The sequence below is a fragment of the Macaca fascicularis genome, chromosome 11 (assembly GCF_037993035.2).
Source record: "Macaca fascicularis isolate 582-1 chromosome 11, T2T-MFA8v1.1".
Taxonomy (NCBI): domain Eukaryota; kingdom Metazoa; phylum Chordata; class Mammalia; order Primates; family Cercopithecidae; genus Macaca; species Macaca fascicularis.
Window position 1 is genome coordinate 117,212,018 of NC_088385.1, and position 19,534 is coordinate 117,231,551.

At 46.6% G+C, this 19,534-nt stretch overlaps 1 protein-coding gene across 4 annotated transcripts in view; it reads left to right on the plus strand.

Moving 5' to 3' along the window:
- Positions 1–13,311, plus strand: part of ATP2A2 (ATPase sarcoplasmic/endoplasmic reticulum Ca2+ transporting 2) — a 71,966-nt gene extending 58,655 nt beyond the window's left edge. Inside the window, exons 12-22 of one of the 4 annotated variants that reach the window (XR_010579591.2) lie at positions 227–349; positions 449–667; positions 1,923–2,258; positions 3,510–3,730; positions 4,520–4,722; positions 7,130–7,215; positions 7,491–7,624; positions 8,239–8,356; positions 8,442–8,562; positions 9,657–10,051; positions 12,519–13,311. Coding sequence is in view for 2 of the 4 variants with exons in the window: in XM_015431518.3 (XP_015287004.1) it covers positions 227–349; positions 449–667; positions 1,923–2,258; positions 3,510–3,730; positions 4,520–4,722; positions 7,130–7,215; positions 7,491–7,624; positions 8,239–8,356; positions 8,442–8,562; positions 9,657–9,676 (1,581 nt within the window). In the remaining 2 variants the exon portion in view is untranslated. Of the gene's footprint in view, positions 1–226; positions 350–448; positions 668–1,922; positions 2,259–3,509; positions 3,731–4,519; positions 4,723–7,129; positions 7,216–7,490; positions 7,625–8,238; positions 8,357–8,441; positions 10,052–12,518 lie in introns of all 4 variants that reach the window. The other 3 variants (XM_015431518.3, XR_012420622.1, XM_005572235.4) reach the window with 3 other exon arrangements.
- Positions 13,312–19,534: the final 6,223 nt, after the last annotated feature.

The window sequence follows — 19,534 nt, forward strand, 5'->3', positions numbered from 1 at the left end:
GCAAATTTTCTCCCCCTTCCCTTTTTCTCCATAGCACTTGTGTTACTTTTGCATCTTAGTCTCTCTCCCCCAAAATAGGGGACAAGTTTCATGAGGGCAAAAACTTGTCCGTTTTGTTTATTGCTATATCCCTAGCATCTGTCATGTAATAGGTGCTTACTGTTTGTTAGGTAAAAAAGTTCAGAAATTGCCACCCAGTAGTATTCCATATTTGTTCCCTTTGTAGGTCATTAAACAGCTGATGAAAAAGGAATTCACTCTCGAGTTTTCACGTGACAGAAAGTCAATGTCGGTTTATTGTACACCAAATAAACCAAGCAGGACATCAATGAGCAAGATGTTTGTGAAGGCAAGTATGGCAGATTGCAATTGAGATGTTCTTACCAGGGTTAAGATCCTGGTGAACCAGTAAAACAAAATTGTTGATCTAAATCTGTAACATTTCCAGGGTGCTCCTGAAGGTGTCATTGACAGGTGCACCCACATTCGAGTTGGAAGTACTAAGGTTCCTATGACCTCTGGAGTCAAACAGAAGATCATGTCTGTCATTCGAGAGTGGGGTAGTGGCAGCGACACCCTGCGATGCCTGGCCCTGGCCACTCACGACAACCCACTGAGAAGAGAAGAAATGCACCTTGAAGACTCTGCCAACTTTATTAAATATGAGGTTAGCTAATGAAAAGTTTCTTTGTCCACACCCGGCACGATTCATTGTGTTTAAACAGTACTCCTTCAAGCAAAAGGTCAAACAGTTCTCACTTTTGCCAAGAAAGAGGTGTGGTTATTTGTTTTTCTCCATGCCAGCTGTGTCACCCTTAAAATTTAGATTGCCGCTTCAAACATACATAGTTAATAATTTCATAAAAGTCTGTTATTTTCAAAGTAGAATATTTTCAAAGTAGAATAATCAAGATGAGCTTAAATAAGCTTGTAAACCCCATTTTGCAGCTCATCTAAATCATGATTTTTTTTTAAGTGGGGATATTTCTAGAATATTCATTAGTTACTGAAGGTCAAAAGGTCCAAGTTGGAGATTCCTTCCACTTTTCTGCTTAGAATAGAATTCTTTAAGATCAAGGATGTGACATCCTAAAGCTGTGAACAAAATGAAGAAGCTTTGGTATAGTGGGCTCAGAATAGCACAAGAGTTAAAGAATGGTTTGGTAACAGGAGTGTAGTGGTTTGTTTTTTTTTTTCCTCATAAGAAAATGCAGAAACTGGCCGGGCGCGGTGGCTCAAGCCTGTAATCCAGCACTTTGGGAGGCTGAGACGGGTGGATCACGAGGTCAGGAGATCAAGACCATCCTGGCTAACACGGTGAAACCCCGTCTCTACTAAGAAATACAAAAAAAACTAGCCAGGCGAGGTGGCGGGCGCCTGTAGTCCCAGCTACTCGGGAGGCTGAGGCCAGAGAATGGCGTGAACCCAGGAGGCGGAGCTTGCAGTGAGCTGAGATCTGGCCACTGCACTCCAGCCTGGGCTACAGAGCGAGACTCCGTCTCAAAAAAAAAAAAAAGAAAATGCAGAAACTGGCCAGGCGCAGTGGCTCACACCTGTAATCTCAGCACTTTGGGAGGCCGAGGCTGGCACATCACCTGAGTTCGAGACCAGCCTGACTAACATGGAGAAGCCACGTCCCTACTAAAAATACAAAATTAGCCAGGTGTGGTGGAGCATACCTGTAGTCTCAGCTACACTGGAGGCTGAGGCAGGAGAGTTGCTTGAACCCGGGAGGCGGAGGTTGCCGTGAGCTGAGATTGTGCCATGGCACTCCAGCTTGGGCAACAAGAGTGAAACTCCGCCTCAGAAAAAAAAAAAAGAAAATGCAGAAGCCTGTCTCAATGTTTAACTGGGCATTTTTCAAACTGGGGGACAAAACCTAGAATTCGCCACTTTTATTTAAAGTGATGCTCTTATTTTAGACCAATCTGACCTTCGTTGGCTGCGTGGGCATGCTGGATCCTCCAAGAATCGAGGTGGCCTCCTCCGTGAAGCTATGCCGGCAAGCAGGCATCCGGGTCATCATGATCACTGGGGACAACAAGGGCACTGCTGTGGCCATCTGTCGCCGCATCGGCATCTTCGGGCAGGATGAGGATGTGACGTCAAAAGCTTTCACAGGCCGGGAGTTTGATGAACTCAACCCCTCTGCCCAGCGAGATGCCTGCCTGAACGCCCGCTGTTTTGCTCGAGTTGAACCCTCCCACAAATCTAAAATTGTAGAATTTCTTCAGTCTTTTGATGAGATTACAGCTATGGTGAGCATGTTTGAACATGTACAGGTGACTCGGGCTACACAAGCACACAGTGAACTCTAATTTTGACCACTGGATTTTTTTGTCATAGTTCCCTAATTTGGAATTTGTCATGATTTGGGTATTTTCTCTAGAATTCAGTGAATCAGTGATTGGCATGTTGTGTGCTACTTGCAGGGAAGATCCTAGAGTCATTTAAAACCCTGAAGGGCCTTCCAGATCAGTCCCAGAGGAACAATCTGGTGATCCTAGTCTCTTTTTTAAAGGAGACGTGTTTTTATCTTAAGTTTTCCAAAAATTGAGGATGTAATCAGTCTGTCACCTTGTGTTTGGATTGCCCTGCTTTTAAGTTGGATGTTCTTTAAGAGCTGGCTGTTAATGAAGCATTTCCAGTATTCTTCCCCTCACCTGATTTTCATCCAGATATATTATGTTAAATTTACTTTCTTCTCTTTAAAAAAAATACTAGTTTTGAAACATACTGTAAGTGTACTCTCCTCTCCCCCAGAGGTAACTGAAGTTGGAATTCAGCAAAAATATTAAAAACATGGGAGTGCTGTTTTTGTGTCTGTAGACAATATTATTTTTGCATGTTTTTGAAGACATATTTTTTGGCCGAGTACAGTGGCTCACGCCTGTAACCCCAACACTTAGGAGACCAAGGCAGGTGAATCACTTAGGGTCAGGAGTTCAACACCAGCCTGGCCAACATGGTGAAACCCCGTCTCTACTAAAAATACAAAAAATTACTGGGTGTGGTGGTGGGCACCTGTAATCCCAGCTACTTGGGAGACTGAGGCAGGAGAACCACTGGAACCGAGGAGGCGGAAGCTGCAGTGAGCCGAGAGTGTGCCACTGCCCTACAGCCTGGACGACAGAGTAGGACTCCATCTCAGAAACATAAAAATTTGCATATTTTTGCAATCTTCACCTTTCTACTTAAAATTTATCCATGTGGATACAAGTACTTCCTCTTGACTGCCACATAGGTTCTGTTTTTGTTTTTAGTAAGATAATACAGATAAATTTGAAGTCCCCTTTGTCCCACTTCAGTAAACTTATTTGGTAATTTTACATTTCCTAGGTAAAATGTGTTTTGTGACACCAACTTAAGAAACAAAAATTCTATAACTCTTTGTCAAGAGACCTACGGCTCTATTCATTTTCCTCCTGGTTCCCATTCAGTGGGCTTTTGCCCAGGGGTGTGAGTGTGCCATGCCAACTGGCTGACCCAACCATTGCTTTCCCTTTCAGACTGGTGATGGCGTGAACGATGCTCCTGCTCTGAAGAAATCTGAGATTGGCATTGCTATGGGCTCTGGCACTGCGGTGGCTAAAACTGCCTCTGAGATGGTCTTGGCGGATGACAACTTCTCCACCATAGTGGCTGCCGTTGAGGAGGGGCGGGCAATCTACAACAACATGAAACAGTTCATCCGCTACCTCATCTCGTCCAACGTTGGGGAAGTTGTCTGGTAGGTCTCTGTGACAGCATCACTTACTGTATGCCTTTATCTAAATGGGTCGTGGAGCCCAGTTCTCCCAGTTTGCTCTCCAGATTGCAGCAGCTTTGGTCTTTGTGCCTGAGTTGGAAGAAGGGAGTGGGCAAGACAGAAATGCCTGATGGAAGCAGTGGTGCTTTGGCCCTCGGGAGGGTTGTCTGCAGCTGCCGCAACATGCAAAGAATCCTCTTTAACATGAAACTGAGCTTAAAGTAACCAGACAGTCATGTGAAATTCTTGCCCTCCAAAAGTTGGCTTTATCTCAGTCAGCTTATTTTTTTATTTTTATTTATTTTTTTGAGACAAGTCTCACTGTCACCCAGGCTTCAGGCAGTGGCACGATCTCAGCTCACTGCCCTCTCCACCTCCTAGGTTCAAGCCTTCCAAACAGCTGGGATTACAGGCATGTGCCACCACTCCCGGCCAGTTTTTTGAATTTTAGTAGAAATGAGGTTTCACCATGTTGCCCAGGCTGGTCTCTTAACTACTGAGCTCTGGTAGTCTGCCCATCTTGGCTTCCCATAGTGCTGGGATTATAGGCATAAGCCACCACACCCGGCCTCAGTCATCTGAATTTAAGTAATAAACTAAGTAAAAGTGAACTTTAATTCAAAATTGGGTATAAGTGTTTTACGGATTACCTGAAGTTATTTAATCGTTGTTGTCATTTATTTTTCTGGAGGAGGAGGGGGTGATGATGCTCTTTAAATAGTGGCCAGAAGTCATTTGGGCTCTCTGTCTTCTTTTCTTGATTGGAAACAGTATTTTCCTGACAGCAGCCCTTGGATTTCCCGAGGCTTTGATTCCTGTTCAGCTGCTCTGGGTCAATCTGGTGACAGATGGCCTGCCTGCCACTGCACTGGGGTTCAACCCTCCTGATCTGGACATCATGAATAAACCTCCCCGGAACCCAAAGGAACCATTGATCAGCGGGTGGCTCTTTTTCCGTTACTTGGCTATTGGCTGTGAGTACAATTTTTTTATATTACTGATGTTTAAACAAAATGTTTGTGATCTGAAATTTTGTAAATTCATCCCTTAAAAGCATATTTTTTCTTCTATCCCTGTATAGGGTAGCAAAAGACAGAGATGCCTTCTTACAGTTCGATGAACTATACACCCAATTTACTAAAGTCCTTTCACAGTTAGTTCCAGTTTGAGCATCCTGCCCTTACTTGCGCTTTTGTGAATGAGCAATTAAACATCAGCATTTTCAGATTTAGCCCTGTGTGCAAAGGGATAAGAATGATGGCCGGGCGCCGTGGCTCAAGCCTGTAATCCCAGCACTTTGGGAGGCCGAGGCAGGTGGATCACGAGGTCAGGAGATCGAGACTGTCCTGGCTAACATGGTGAAACCCCATCTCTACTAAAAATACAAAAAACTAGCTGGGCGAGGTGGCGGGCGCCTGTAGTCTCAGCTACTTGGGAGGCTGAGGCCGGAGAATGGCGTGAACCCGGGAGGTGGAGCTTGCAGTGAGCCGAGATCACGCCATTGCACTCCAGCCTGGGAGACACAGCGAGACTCCGTCTCAAAAAAAAAAAAAAAAAAAAAAAAAAAAAAAAAAAAAAAAAAGATTCATGCTGGGTTCTGCCTTCTAAGAGTTCATAGGTGGGATTTGAATAGATAATTGTCACCAAGATAAAAAAAAATGTAGTCCCGCCGGGCGCGGTGGCTCAAGCCTGTAATCCCAGCACTTCGGGAGGCCGAGGCGGGTGGATCACGAGGTCAGGAGATCGAGACCATCCTGGCTAACATGGTGAAACCCCGTCTCTACTAAAAATACAAAAAGTAGCCGGGCGTGGTGGCGGGCGCCTGTAGTCCCAGCTACTCGGAGGCTGAGGCAGGAGAATGGCGTGAACCTGGGAGGCGGAGCTTGCAGTGAGCCGAGATCGCACCACTGCACTCCAGCCTGGGTGACACAGCGAGACTCCGTCTCAAAAAAAAAAAAAAAAAATGTAGTCCCTGTTTCCATAAGTAAAGAAGGACTGCGCAGTGGCTGGTCCCTTTTATACATAGATCATCTATTTAGCCCTCATATTCCTCACCCCAGGTGCCGTTGGTTCTTCCACATTTCATAGATTGGGAAAGTAAGGTGAAACCACTTCCCTGGGATCCCATAGGAAGGCATTGTGTTTTCATAATATATTCACATGACTTAAAATTCAAAAAGCACACAATGGCATAGAGTTGAAAGGGTTTGGGCCAGTCACTTCCCTCTGGCGTTGAGGTGCTCATGTACCCTGTGCCCTTCCAGAAAGATTGCAGCATGCTGTGCACACCTCCATGCTGACTCTTGTCTTGCCTTCTTCCTGCTTGTCAGATTCTTCCATATCTGGACATGCGTAGCGCCTCATCCTTGCAGCCAGCAGCCTTCATGCTCCATTATAATTCGTGGGTTAGTGGGTATATGCACTTGTTATTTTTGGTGCTACCACATGGGGATATTCACCTCGTCTGTATTCTGTGTATTCTCTGCTGCACCTTGTTGTTTCTTTGCAGTAAACTTCCTAAACTCAAAGCTAATAATGGGGGAAATCCCAGGAGCTGCTGAGGGCAGGGCCATGCTGCTCAGTGTTCCACCCTAGCTCCTGACGGCATTTCCCTAGAAAGCTGCTGCTGGCCCTCTAATGGAGCAAATAAATCTGTGTACAAGTAGCAGCATTAGTTTGCCCAAAAGTCATGGTGTGATCTAGTCCCCCAACACTGTGCAGCCTTACGTGGAGGACACACACACACTTGCAGCCTTGAAGTACTACCTGCTAGGCCGGGCGCGGTGGCTCACGCCTGTAATCCCAGCACTTTGGGAGGCCGAGGCAGGCGGATCACAAGGTCAGGAGATCGAGACCATGGTGAAACCCCGTCTCTACTAAAAATAGAAAAAATTAGCCGGGCGCAGTGGTGGGCGCCTGTAGTCCCAGCTACTCGGGAGGCTGAGGCAGGAGAATGGCGTGAACCCGGGAGGCGGAGCTTGCAGTGAGCCGAGATTGCGCCACTGCACTCCAGCCTGGGCGAGAGAGCAAGACTCCGTCTTAAAAAAAAAAAAAAAAAAAAAAAAAGAAGTACTACCTGCTGAGAGGAGAAGGCATGGCAAGGGGAAAGGTTGGCACAGGATGGAGCAAGTGCTTTTTCTCACACATTCTGGAGGAAAAGTTATCCAGTTCTTACGTACCAGAAATACCCCTATCCTTCAGAAACCAGGCTCTAGTTGCTCTGGCTACCAGGCGTGAGCAGATGGTGGTATCACCACAGGCTCTGGTTACCGTTACCGTCCCATGTCTTTAATCTTCATCCTTGTGGGGATTGGCCTGCATGGCCTCGGTGGCAGCGAGCCCTGCAGAGGCAAGTGCATCAGCGTCGTTATTTGTTCCCAGGTTACGTCGGCGCTGCTACCGTGGGTGCTGCTGCATGGTGGTTCATTGCTGCTGACGGTGGTCCAAGAGTGACCTTCTACCAGCTGGTACTCAGTCACTTTTCTTTTTGTACCTTACATGAGAAGTGTTGTGAGGCCTTGACCTTTCTGTAGTTTGGGTATCTGTCAAATCATCTTAAGACTCCAATGATAAACAGTTACATCTAAGATGATTCTGAAGGACCAGGGCTTCTCTGAGAAATTGGGGTGAACCTTTTGGCTGGCTCTGCACTCAGGCTGGTCTGTGTGCTAGGCTTGGTATGGGGTTGGTGCCTGGACTTGGAAAATACACTAGGCTGATAGGAATTTGGATTTTCTTGCAGAGTCATTTCCTACAGTGTAAAGAGGACAACCCGGACTTTGAAGGCGTGGATTGTGCAATCTTTGAATCCCCATACCCGATGACAATGGCGCTCTCTGTTCTAGTAACTATAGAAATGTGTAACGCCCTCAACAGGTTAGTGCACCTTCACGGCAGGCTGAGGCGAGCATGCTGCCAGGGCACTGGGGAATTGTGTGTAGTCACGGTTGATTAAGGATCACAGGACAGTTCTTCCCTTCCAAAAAGAAAGGAGAACAGGCAACACCAGTTTTAAAAGCATGAGCTGTCGTCACCTCCAGGAAGTAGTGGGAGTGCTTAGCCCTGTGTTTCTTTGGAGTTCTTCCTTAAAAGAAACCGTGGGGGGCCAAAAATAGGAACTTTGGTACCCCTGTATGCCAGCACCCACAGGGAAGGAACCTCACCCCTTCACACAAATGGTACCATCCAATTAAGCCCGTGACAAAAATGGAAATTTCTAAATAGCCCATGTCTCCAGGGCAATTGGGAACAGCTTTGAACCCACTAAGATGGGGTCTGCTATGCCAGAACATAGACATACAACTCAGTTTGTCCTACATTAGGACATTCTCTTCAGCTTTGCCACTGTAGAAAGTTAGTGGAGTTAGGTCAGTGGATGGTGCCGGATTAATAGCCACCTTACTGAAGTGTAGTCCAACAGGGTCTTACTACCACTGTGACATGTGCCTTGCCTTTGAGGGTACGTTCCCCCACCTCTCCTTGCTCTGCAGCTTGTCCGAAAACCAGTCCTTGCTGAGGATGCCCCCCTGGGAGAACATCTGGCTCGTGGGCTCCATCTGCCTGTCCATGTCACTCCACTTCCTGATCCTCTATGTCGAACCCTTGCCAGTAAGTGGTTGGATGAGGCTTGGGCTGGGGACCAGCCACCTTCCTGGGGAGACTGGAGGCATGACGCATCTTCTCTGTGTGTCAGCTCATCTTCCAGATCACACCGCTGAACGTGACCCAGTGGCTGATGGTGCTGAAAATCTCCTTGCCCGTGATTCTCATGGACGAGACGCTCAAGTTTGTGGCCCGCAACTACCTGGAACCTGGTAAAGAGTGTGTGCAGCCTGCCACCAAATCCTGCTCGTTCTCGGCATGCACCGATGGGATTTCCTGGCCGTTTGTGCTGCTCATAATGCCCCTGGTGATCTGGGTCTATAGCACAGACACTAACTTTAGTGATATGTTCTGGTCTTGACTGACAGTTTTCCATAAAGAAGATGTTTAACTTAATCAATTAATTTTTTTTATTGTTTAAAGCAACTGTCTATTTCTGCTGAATTTTCACATGAACATACTGGCTGGTGATGGAGGTTTCATACTCTAGATTTTGTTTTGCTTTTTCTGACTCCAGTGGGGCAAGATTTTCCTTTTTTATACACATAATTAAAGTGTCCATTGACATGTACAGAGAACTAACACTATTTTATGCAAATATTTTTTTGTAGATGAAAAAGCATGTACAGTGTTCTGTTTAATACTCATCCTTGTATAAAAAAAAAAACAGTTGAGCCAGCAGACATTGTCAGCAAATTAATTGGCAGCAGATTTTAGGAAATGAATGTGTGTGGTTTTTTTCCTAAAACTAAATAGCATGTATTGTGTCTTTTGCATGATGATCTGGATTTAATTTGGTATCAGAGTCTAATTTTTATTCATAAGCCAATTTTTCTGCACTGAGCAGAGTCTTGCTACCTCAGTCAGTATTGTTTTGGTTTGCTACTTCTCTCACCCACTTCGGCCTCCGTTCACCCCATCCCACCCCCCCCCCACCTCTCCCCACCTCTCCCCACCTCACCCCTGCCCTGCTTGGCTGCTTCTTTAGGATTGCGATGGTTTTTTCAGTTTACATCAGTTTTAATGAGAGGTATGCCTGTACTCGCTTGTGCAGAAAACATTGTTTCAGATTCAATCGACTGGGTTTATGTCCCTTCACATAGTTTTTAAGGTTATTTATTTAAATGTCTAATGTATTTTATTGTAACAGACATTGTTTTGCCAACATTGCCTATTTCAGTGGCACATCACAATCTAGTTTTAAAAAAATAAAACATTTTAAATGGACAGAGAAAAATAACTGTCTTGTCTTTAACTCTTAAGTGGCTTACCTGGGACTAACAGACATGTCCAACTTTCTCTCCAGTTCTTAGCTCAGAACTTTAGTTGTACTCTGCTTGAGGGGAAGAAGGCTCCTGCTCTGCTGCGTAGGTAGTCATAGGAATTGTATTCTTAATGTACAGGCACTAATTGTCATCTGTGGTGTACATTTTATGCAAGTTTCTGCTGGCCTGGTGTAGAGAACATAAGGGCAAGTGTGCGTGTGTGTGTGTGTGTTTTGTAAAATCTGTAAATAGCACATGACCAAATGAACATATTGTATAGAACTATTTTTATTTGAATGTGGCACTAACCACCACCACCGTTACTACGATCAATGTTTGCGCATGTTCAAGATGAGTCTCACCAACAGTGTGTAAGTCATTAACAGTCCTAACTGTGGTGTTTTCCTCCAATGCCTTCCAACATCCATCAACTAACGTGAGTATTTTCTTCCCTGGGATTTGGATGCTTTAGCCTAAAGGTGACTGCTACCAAGTGAGATAACTGTATGTCACTAACTTATAAGCCACCCCCATGTCAGAGGCTGCTGTGCTCCCTGATGTCCTGTGAGCAGCGGGGTTGCCTGTGGCACCTGCCATGTGACTTGGGTGCGGCATCAGCTGGCTGGAGGTGTGGCTTTCATAGACCTCCACAGGCTGCCTAGGACAGCGGCTCCACAAGATGACCGGGAGGGCCCAAGCCAGGCAAAAGCCAGAGTGGGGAGAGGCATTTCAGCCAAACCAACAGGCTGAAGGAGCTGTGCCGTCTGTAGTGCTAAAATGAGGGTTCACAGCTGCCAGGAATCATCCCAGAACATTGCTACTTGTTCATTAAAAAGCTAAAAACTAGTGAAAGCAAGTAACTGAACCAGTGAACTCTGGGTATCAATGGGTTCATCTTAAATAGGCCACTTCCCCACTCCCCCACCCCCCTTGCTTGGTCTTGTCCTTTGTGGCTAAGACGTATCACTCCAGGGGATGTTAAAGCACAGTTAGTAGGACATGGCTCTGCACAGCCCAAAAACCAACTTACTCCTTGGCCAGGGTGTGAGGCCTCGACTATATTCTTGAAAATGTACTTAGGCTCTGGTTACTGGGATGACCAGTAGATGTAATGCAGATGGAGTTTGGGGAGGGTTAGGAGACATCAAGCAGGACAAGGTGCTGCTTAGTTCAGAAGGCTATGTTCAAGGGGTGGAGGTGGAACCTGGAGACCGACTCTTAAAAGCACACTCCGTGGCTGGAAATGTGGTGGCTCATGCCTGTAGTTGCAGCCCTTTGGGGGCCACAGCAGAAGGATTGCTTGAGCCCAGGTATTCGAGGCAAATCAGGCTTACTGTGAGGCCTCCAAGGCTGCTTGCAGGCAGCTGTGGCTCTCGGGAAGGGAGGCTGCTTTGCCCAGCAGGGAACATTTGGGGCAGGGGGTAAATTTTGCCAGTTTGAGCATCATGAGATGTAACAAGAAATGGGTTGAATGGGCCAAATGCAAGGAATGCATCTCTGGGCTGCAAACTGACTTGAGTGCTGCACTATTACTATTCAGTGCAAACAAAACTCAGCTTTTCCTGACTCAGTTCCTTGACCTAGTGGCCTTTACAAAAAGTGTAGTGTGGCCTGCTGTCACACAGCCCCTGGCTAGCTTCATGGTTTCTCAGCTTCAGACCCCTCCCGCCCACAGAGGAGCCCATGGAGGGACCCACTTCCCTTGGCCCAGACAGCTGGGAGCGGGTTAGGCCCACTGCTGCTTTGAGCAGGGCCACTTGGTCCATTTCACTGTAAGGCTTTGCCGGGTGAAAACATTTCAGCATCTCCTCCTCAGGTCAATCCATAAAGACCAGGTCCAGCACCGTGGTCTTAGCACATCCCTGGCCTCAGGCCCTCACCCAGCAGTGAGGCAGCAACTGCCCAGCCCCACAGTGCGCCTACTGTCAGGCGGCTCTTGTTTGAAACTCAGTTCCACATTCTTTCCTGATGGGCAGGTGGCTGAAGGCCCAGCCATCAGTGTCACTTGTTGCCACCCTGTGCCTCCCCTGGCCTCTTTGAGCTTTGCCCAGAACAACAACAATCTCATACATAACCTAACTGGGAAATCATTACTGCAGAATGCAGATGATCCATTCTGGAGGAAGCCGTGCCTTGAGCTCAGTGAGCTCCCAGGCAAGCAGGGCATCTGGCCGACTTCCCTCACAACAGCTGCTCCCACATCCCCCCGGACTGGAGCCTCAGCCTTGATTGAGGCAGGCAGACCTCAGGAGATCTGAGACCACAAGCGTTAGCTCAGTGTCTACCAAGCATCTAGCCACGGCCCAGGTCCAGAGCATACCACGTCTGCAGTGCCTGTGAGCAGAGGCAGCAGTTGCACTGTGACTGTAACCACCAAATTGTCCAAACACCCCCTGCAGTTAGCAAGAAGGGTAGGCTTCACCCTCCCTTACTGAGGAGAATGATGTGGAGGAGTTGCCCCTCTAGGGCTAGGCAAGGCAGGCCAGCAGCCAGAGGCCGGGTGCCCACGGGGTAGGGACAGGAAGGCTGTGCTGCTACTGGCTGCTCACTTCATCAACCTCACCCTCTGCACCACTAACCAAGACCTTGTCCTTTTGCCTGTCTCGCTGCTTTCATACCTGCAATGATTGTGTCTGCCTCATGGGATTTTCCTCCAGAACCTTTATTCTGTAGCCAGACGACACGAGGAGTCTGTGTCACTGAGCCAGTGCTTCTAGATGCTACCCTGTGTGGGCGGCGCCTCAGGGACAGTAAATCAGAAATGCTGGTCTTGAAACCTTGAAAAGATCAAGCTGAATGTTCCTTTTCATCTGTCGCTATTGATCTTCATCTATTTAAATAGGTATTCTAACGTTTCCTCCCTGTATTTCATGAAGCTGATTTCCTCTCTCTTTCCTTTTCAGCAATACTGGAGTAACCGCTTCCTAAACCATTTTGCAGAAATGTAAGGGTGTTCGGTTGCGTGCATGTGCGTTTTTAGCAACACATCTACCAACCCTCTGCATGATTGATGTTGGGGAAAAAGAAAAGTAAAAAAGTTCCCAACTCACTGTGTGTTATGTGGAGGAAATGTGTATTACCAATGGGGTTGTTAGCTTTTAAATCAAAATAATGATTACAAATGTACAATTTAGCTTAATCAGAAAGCCTCTCCAGAGAAGTTTGGTTTCTTTGCTGCAAGAGGAATGAGGCTCTGAAACCTTATCTAAGAACTTGGAAGCCGTCAGCCAAGTCGCCACATTTCTCTGCAAAATGTCATAGTTTATATAAATGTACAGTATTCAATTGTAATGCATGCCTTCAGTTGTAAGTAGCCAGATTCCTCTCCAGTGACATTGGAACATGCTACTTTTTAATTGGCCCTGTACAGTTTGCTTATTTATAAATTCATTAAAAACACTACAGGTGTTGAATGGTTAAAGTGTAGGCCTCCAGTTTTCAGTTATTTTCTGAGTGTGTAGACAGCTATTTCGCACTATATTAAATGTAACTTATTTAATGAAATCAGAAGTAGACAGGTTGGTGCAATACAAATATTGTGATGCATTTATCTTAATAAAATGCTAAATGTCAATTTATCACAACGCATGTTTGACTTTAGACTGTAAATAGAGATCAGTTTGTTTCTTTCTGTGCTGGTAACAATGAGCGTGGCACAGACATGGTTTCAGGTAAATAAATCTATTCTATAATAAATTATTAGTGTGGTGGTGACTGTTCTCCTGTGGGAGGGGGAGTGATGAGCACCAAGGGCCTCCACTCCACACCCGGGCCTGCCCCTCTGTGGGGAAGCAGGGGAGGCTCACACTGGGCAGGGAGGCCGTGTGACTGGAGGGGACGGGAACCTCTTGGACTTGACTACACAGTAGACAGGCCAACTGGTAGCAGGTCCGCCCATGTGAAGCCCACCCTGGCTCCCTGCCCTTTAAGGATAGGGAAGCTGAGTGTCACCAGTGGGGTCTTAAACACACAAGGCCTCACTCGTCAGTGTGGTGAAGAAAGCCAAGACTCCACGCTCTACATTGTTAGCAGCCTGAAAAGATTTGGAGACTAGCAACGGAGAGATGCTTCTTAGGCTGTTCAGATCCAAAACTTCCACACTCCCCATTGCTGACAGGTATGGGATGGAGAGGTGAACAGAACTGAATTCATTTACTGGTTACTTTAGTGCTTATTTGGCAGTGATGGGTTTGGGATTGGGCTTCTGGTTTTGCAAATTCCCTAAGATGATTCTTTTATCACTTTTAAAAATACCAGGATACAAGGATAGATGGATGATTATAAATCTAATTTTTAAAACTATCCATTCTGGGCAGGCGCGGTGGCTCACGCCTGCAATCCCAGCACTTTGGGCGGCTGAGGTGGGCAGATCACAAGGTAGGAGATCGAGACCATCCTGGCTAACACGGTGAAACCCCATCTCTACTAAAAACACAAAAAATTAGCTGGGCGTGATGGCAGGCACCTGTAGTCCCAGCTACTCAGGAGGCTGAGGCAGGAGAATGAATGGCATGAACCCGGGAGGTGGAGCTTGCAGAGAGCCGAGATCGTGCCACTGCACTCCAGCCTGGGTGACACAGCTAGAGACTACTGATCAGTTCTGCTGATGGAGAAAAAAAAATTTGATAAAATTTAACATCCATCTTCTAAAAATTATCCCTATGTACCATTTATTATAACAAGAAACCAAAAGTGTTAACGCTTTAGAGTTGCATTCCAAGTCCACTGTTGCCCACTACCAAACACTGTTCTAGAGGTGCTAGTCAGTACAATCGGGCATGAGAAGGAAAAAATGCCTTGGAATGAACAAAAAACAACCAGGGGTCATACTGGGTCAATGTTCCTAGATAGGAACTATCTTGTTCCTATATAGAAATGTTTGGCCGGGCGTGGTGGCTCAAGCCTGTAATCCCAGCACTTTGGGAGGCCGAGACGGGCGGATCACGAAGTCAGGAGATCGAGACCATCCTGGCTACCACGGTGAAACCCCGTCTCTACTAAAAAATACAAAAAACTAGCCGGGCGAGGTGGCGGGCGCCTGTAGTCCCAGCTACTCAGGAGGCTGAGGCAGGAGAATGGTGTAAACCCGGGAGGCGGAGCTTGCAGTGAGCCGAGATCGCGCCACTGCACTCCAGCCTGGGTGACAGAGCCAGACTCCGTCTCAAAAAAAAAAAAAAATGTTTAATGATTCAGGGAAAATTGACAGCTGAATGGGAGTGACACATAATTCATACTGATATATGAGAATACCAGGGGTGGCCTTAGGCCGATCCTAACAAACGTCAGGCAGACAAAAACCAAGGAAGCACACCAAACTCTTAAAGCTATAGTAATTCAATGCATCACTTGAGAAGGGTGGTGTTTCAGTTTAGTAGGTAAAAGTTGGATTATTATGTGGGTGGTCATCTTGAGAAAAAGCTGTATCCCTTATACCCAATAAATTGCAAATGGATCAAAATATTTGGAAAATGCAACTACACCCCCAAAAGAAACATGGTTAAATGGTATAAATGAGAGAAAATGAATAGCTCATGTGAGAAGATGCTCAACTCCACTGGCAAATTAAAATCACGAGGTAACATCTCGAGAAGTGGGTCTTCTGATGCCAAGGATGGAGCAGCTTGCGAGCGTGCATTCTAAAGAATGACCAAAATCACTCAGCCTAGACGTGCTCTCAACACCCTCACCCCCACCCCCACCCTAAGCAGGTCCACTCCTAGATATGCCTAGAGAATCACACATGGGGAAGAGCCACAGCAGAGTTTTTGGAGAAAAATGAAACCAGCAGGAAAATGGGTGAGTACATTCAGGCCTATGATACTCGGCTATGAAATAAGCTAGAACTACAGTATCAACTTAAATCCTGAACAGTGAAGCCAAGTGCAGCAAAATATCAATATGCACAATAATACCACGTCATATTCTCTAAACATGGCCCACAGGCCAAGCTAGCTAAGGAGAGAAAGCGTGTACACCAGAGCGTACGTCAACGTGGACTGATACCAAACAGATTGGTAACGAGTTTGTGGACATCAGCCAGAGGCTGTGAAAGCCCGAGTCGACAGTGGTTAATTCAGTGAGGGAGACGGGCTGAGACGAGGAAAGGCAGGTAGAGCTTTTACCTATCAGGAAGGTGTAGATGGAGGTGTTCATTAATGCCTGTTTGTGTGTCAGATTTTCATTTTTGGGGAGGGTGGGAGGTGACAGTCTCTCTCCCAGGCTGGGGTGCAATGGTGCCATCATGGCTCGCTGCAGCCTCAACCTCCTGGGCTCAAGCGATCCTCCTGCCTCAGCCTCCTGGGTTGCTAAGTGCGTACTACCACACCTGGCGAATTTTATAATTTTTGCTAGAAATGGGATCTTGCTACTTGCCCAGGCTGGTCTTGAACTCCTGGCCTCTAGTGACCCATGTCAGCTCCCCTAGTTGCTGGGATTACAAGCATAAGCTACCACACACAGATTTCAGATTTTTAAACATCTGTATCCTTTGATCAAGCATTTCATTTTCCTGAAATCCTCCCTTATGTTCAAAAAGTATAATCCCTACTGTACGCTTGTAGCAGAAGATTGGAAATAAGCTGATGTTCATCAAGAGGCAAGAACTGAATAAGTTAAGAGAGCATTCAAACCATGGAATACCATGCAGCCTTTGAAAAAGGCAAGGTACACGTGTGTACGAGCAAGGAATGATGTCTGATATACGTTGTCTGCCCAGGGAAATATTCAATTACAGAGTAGTTTGTATTATTATCTACCATTTTAAAAAAACGGAAGTTAACAGTTTCTAGTAATGACAGTTGCTGAGAATAACAAAATGCTGCATATAGATGGCAGATGGTGGAAGCCAGGTTTCTCTCTGTTGGAGTGGGAGGAAATAGGAAGCAAGGGGAGAAGCTAAGATAAGCAAGGGGAGGAGGCTAGAATAATCCATGTGGTAATGAATTAGAGCTGGAGATACAGGATGAAGTCATATTTAGCTTCATATGTATGGATGTTTTCATATAGAAATACTGATAGTGATGAGGCACAGTGAGTGACTCATGCCTATAATCTCAGCACTTTAGGAGGCTGAGGCAGGAGGATAAGAAGCCCAGCAGTTGAGACCAGCCTGGGCAACACAATGAGACCCCGTATCTACGAAAAATTTTAAAAATGAGCCAGGCATGGTGGTGCATGCCTGTGGTCCCAGCTACTCTGGAGGCTGAGGCAGGAGGATCACCTGAACCCAGGAGAACAAGGCTGTAGTGAAGCCAAGATCACACCACTGCACTCCAGCCTGATGCAGTGAGAGCATGTTTCAAGAAAAGGAAAAAAGAAAAACTGCTGACTGATGTGTATATACACAGGTCACTGCACACATGCATTTCCTTGTACTGTCAGCTCAGACGGCAATGAACACACTGGGCTCCCCGTGTTAGTTTTTTGGGTTTTTTTTTGTTTTTTTTTTTTGAGGCGGAGTCTCGCTCTGTCGCCCAGGCTGGAGGGCAGTGGTCGGATCTCAGCTCACTGCAAGCTCCGCCTCCTGGGTTTACGCCATTCTCCTGCCTCAGCCTCCTGAGTAGCTGGGACTACAGGCGCCCGCCACCTCGCCTGGCTAGTTTTTGTATTTTTTAGCAGAGATGGGGTTTCACTGGGTTAGCCAGGATGGTCTCGATCTCCTGACCTCGTGATCTGCCCGTCTCGGCCTCCCAAAGTGCTGGGATTATAGGCGTGAGCCACTGCGCCCGGCCCCAGTGTTAGGTTTCTAATGCCATTCTCCAATAAAAAAGGGCTCCTTGGAGAAATGGCTGATTCTAGAGATGGGACAGAAAACGTACAGCACGTGCCTGGAGAATACCGGAGCGCCAGAAATGAAGGGCTCAAAAACAGCAAAAAACATGTGGTTATGTGAAAGGGACACAGGAGCCAACTGAAAAAGCCACAACAGCCAAAGCCGAAGAACGTGAGCAACAAAATATAGTATTAGACTAGAATCCAAAGTATAAATATCCATGAGTCCACGCTGACATAAACAAATAAATAAATGGGGGTGACTACAAATCTTCCATGCAGAATTCCAAGTAATTTACATGGACACTGCCTCAGGAGGTGGAGGCTCGCCTCCTCTGTGGGCTGCGCAATGTCCCAAAGAGCACATACAGTGGGGATGGGAAAGTGCCCGTCACTGTGGAGACCTGACATGCTACCTCAGCCAAGAGGTGTCATCTTGAAAGCATGGGCCCTTGATCTCAAGTGATGAAAACGGAATTTTACCTCTGTGGTCTTCCTCCCAAAATACACAACTTCAGTCTAATCATCGAGAAAACACCTGACCAATCCCCAAACGAAAAATCCCTGAGTGGTACTCCTCAAAATTGTTGAGGTCATCAAACCAGGAAAGTGAGAAAAGTATAATCATCAGAATGTAAAAATGAATGGGGCCGCGTGCAATGGCTCACGCCTGTAATCACAACACTTTGGGAGGCCAAGGTAGTTGGATCACTTGAGGTCAGGAGTTCAAGACCAGCCTGATCAACATAGTGAAACCCCATCTCTACTAAAAATACAAAAGAATGAGCTGGGCATGATGGCACATGCCTGTAATCCCAGCTACTTGGAAGGCTGAGGCAGGAGAATCGCTTGAACCCCGGAGATGGAGGTTGCAGTGAGCGGAGATCAAGCCACTGCATTCTGGGCTGGACGACAGAGAGAGACTCTGTCTCAAAAAAAAAAAAAAAAAAAAAAAAGGGCTGAGCATGGTGGCTCATGCCTATAATCCCAGCACAGGGAGGCCAAGGTGGGCGGATCACAAGGTCAGGAGTTTGAAATCATCCTGGCTAACATGGTGAAACCTCGTTTCTACTAAAAATACAAAAAAAAAAAAAAAAAATTAGCTGGGCGTGGTGGTGGGCACCTATAGTCCCAGCTACTTGGGAGGCTGAGGCAGGAGAATGGCGTGAACCCGGGAGGTGGAGCTTGCAGCGAGCCCAGACTGCACCATTGCATCCCAGCCTGGGCAACAGAGGGAGACTCCGTCTCACCAAAAAAAAAGGTTGGCCAGCCCAATATAGTGAGACCTCGAATCTGCAAAAAATTTAAAAATTGGCCAGGCACGGTAGTTCACAACTGTAATCCTAGCACTTTGAGAAACTGAGGAGGGTGGATCACAAGGTCAGCAGTTCAAGACCAGCCTGGCCAAGATGAGGAAACCCCGTGTTTACTAAAAATACCAAAAAAAAAAAAAAAAAAAAAAATAGTCGAGTGAAGTGGCAGGCACCTGTGAGCCCAGCTACTTGGGAGACTGAGGCAGGAGAATCGTTTGAACCCAGGGGGCGGAGGTTGCAGTGAGCCAAGATCGCACCACAGCACTCCAGCCTGGCTGGGCGATTGAGACTCCATCTCAAAAAATAAAAAAAATTAAAAATTATTCTGGCATAGTAGCACATGCCTGTACTCCCAGCTACTGAGGGGCCTGAGGCGGGAGGATCATGTGAGCACAGAAATTTGAGGTCACAGTAAGCTGATTAGACCACTGGACTCAAGCCTGAACAGAGCAAGACGCTGCCTGTCTCAAAAAAAAAAAAAAAAAAAAAAAACTTCATGGTTGTATGTGGCAACAGAATTGACAGAGCAAAATAATGAATGAGGCTGGGTGTGGTGGCTCACACTTGTAATCTCAGCCCTTTGGGAGGCCAAGGCAGGCGGATCACCTGAGGTGGGGTGTTTGAGACCAGCCTGACCAACATGGAGAAACCCTGTCTTTACTAAAAATACAAAATTTGCCCGGCATCGTGGCAGAAGCCTGTAATTCCAGCTACTTGGGAGGCTGAGGCAGGAGAATCACTTGAACCTGGGAGGCAGAGGTTGCAGTGAGCTGAGATCGTGCCATTGCACTCCAGCCTGGGCAACAGTAGTGAAACTCTGTCTCAAAAAATAATAA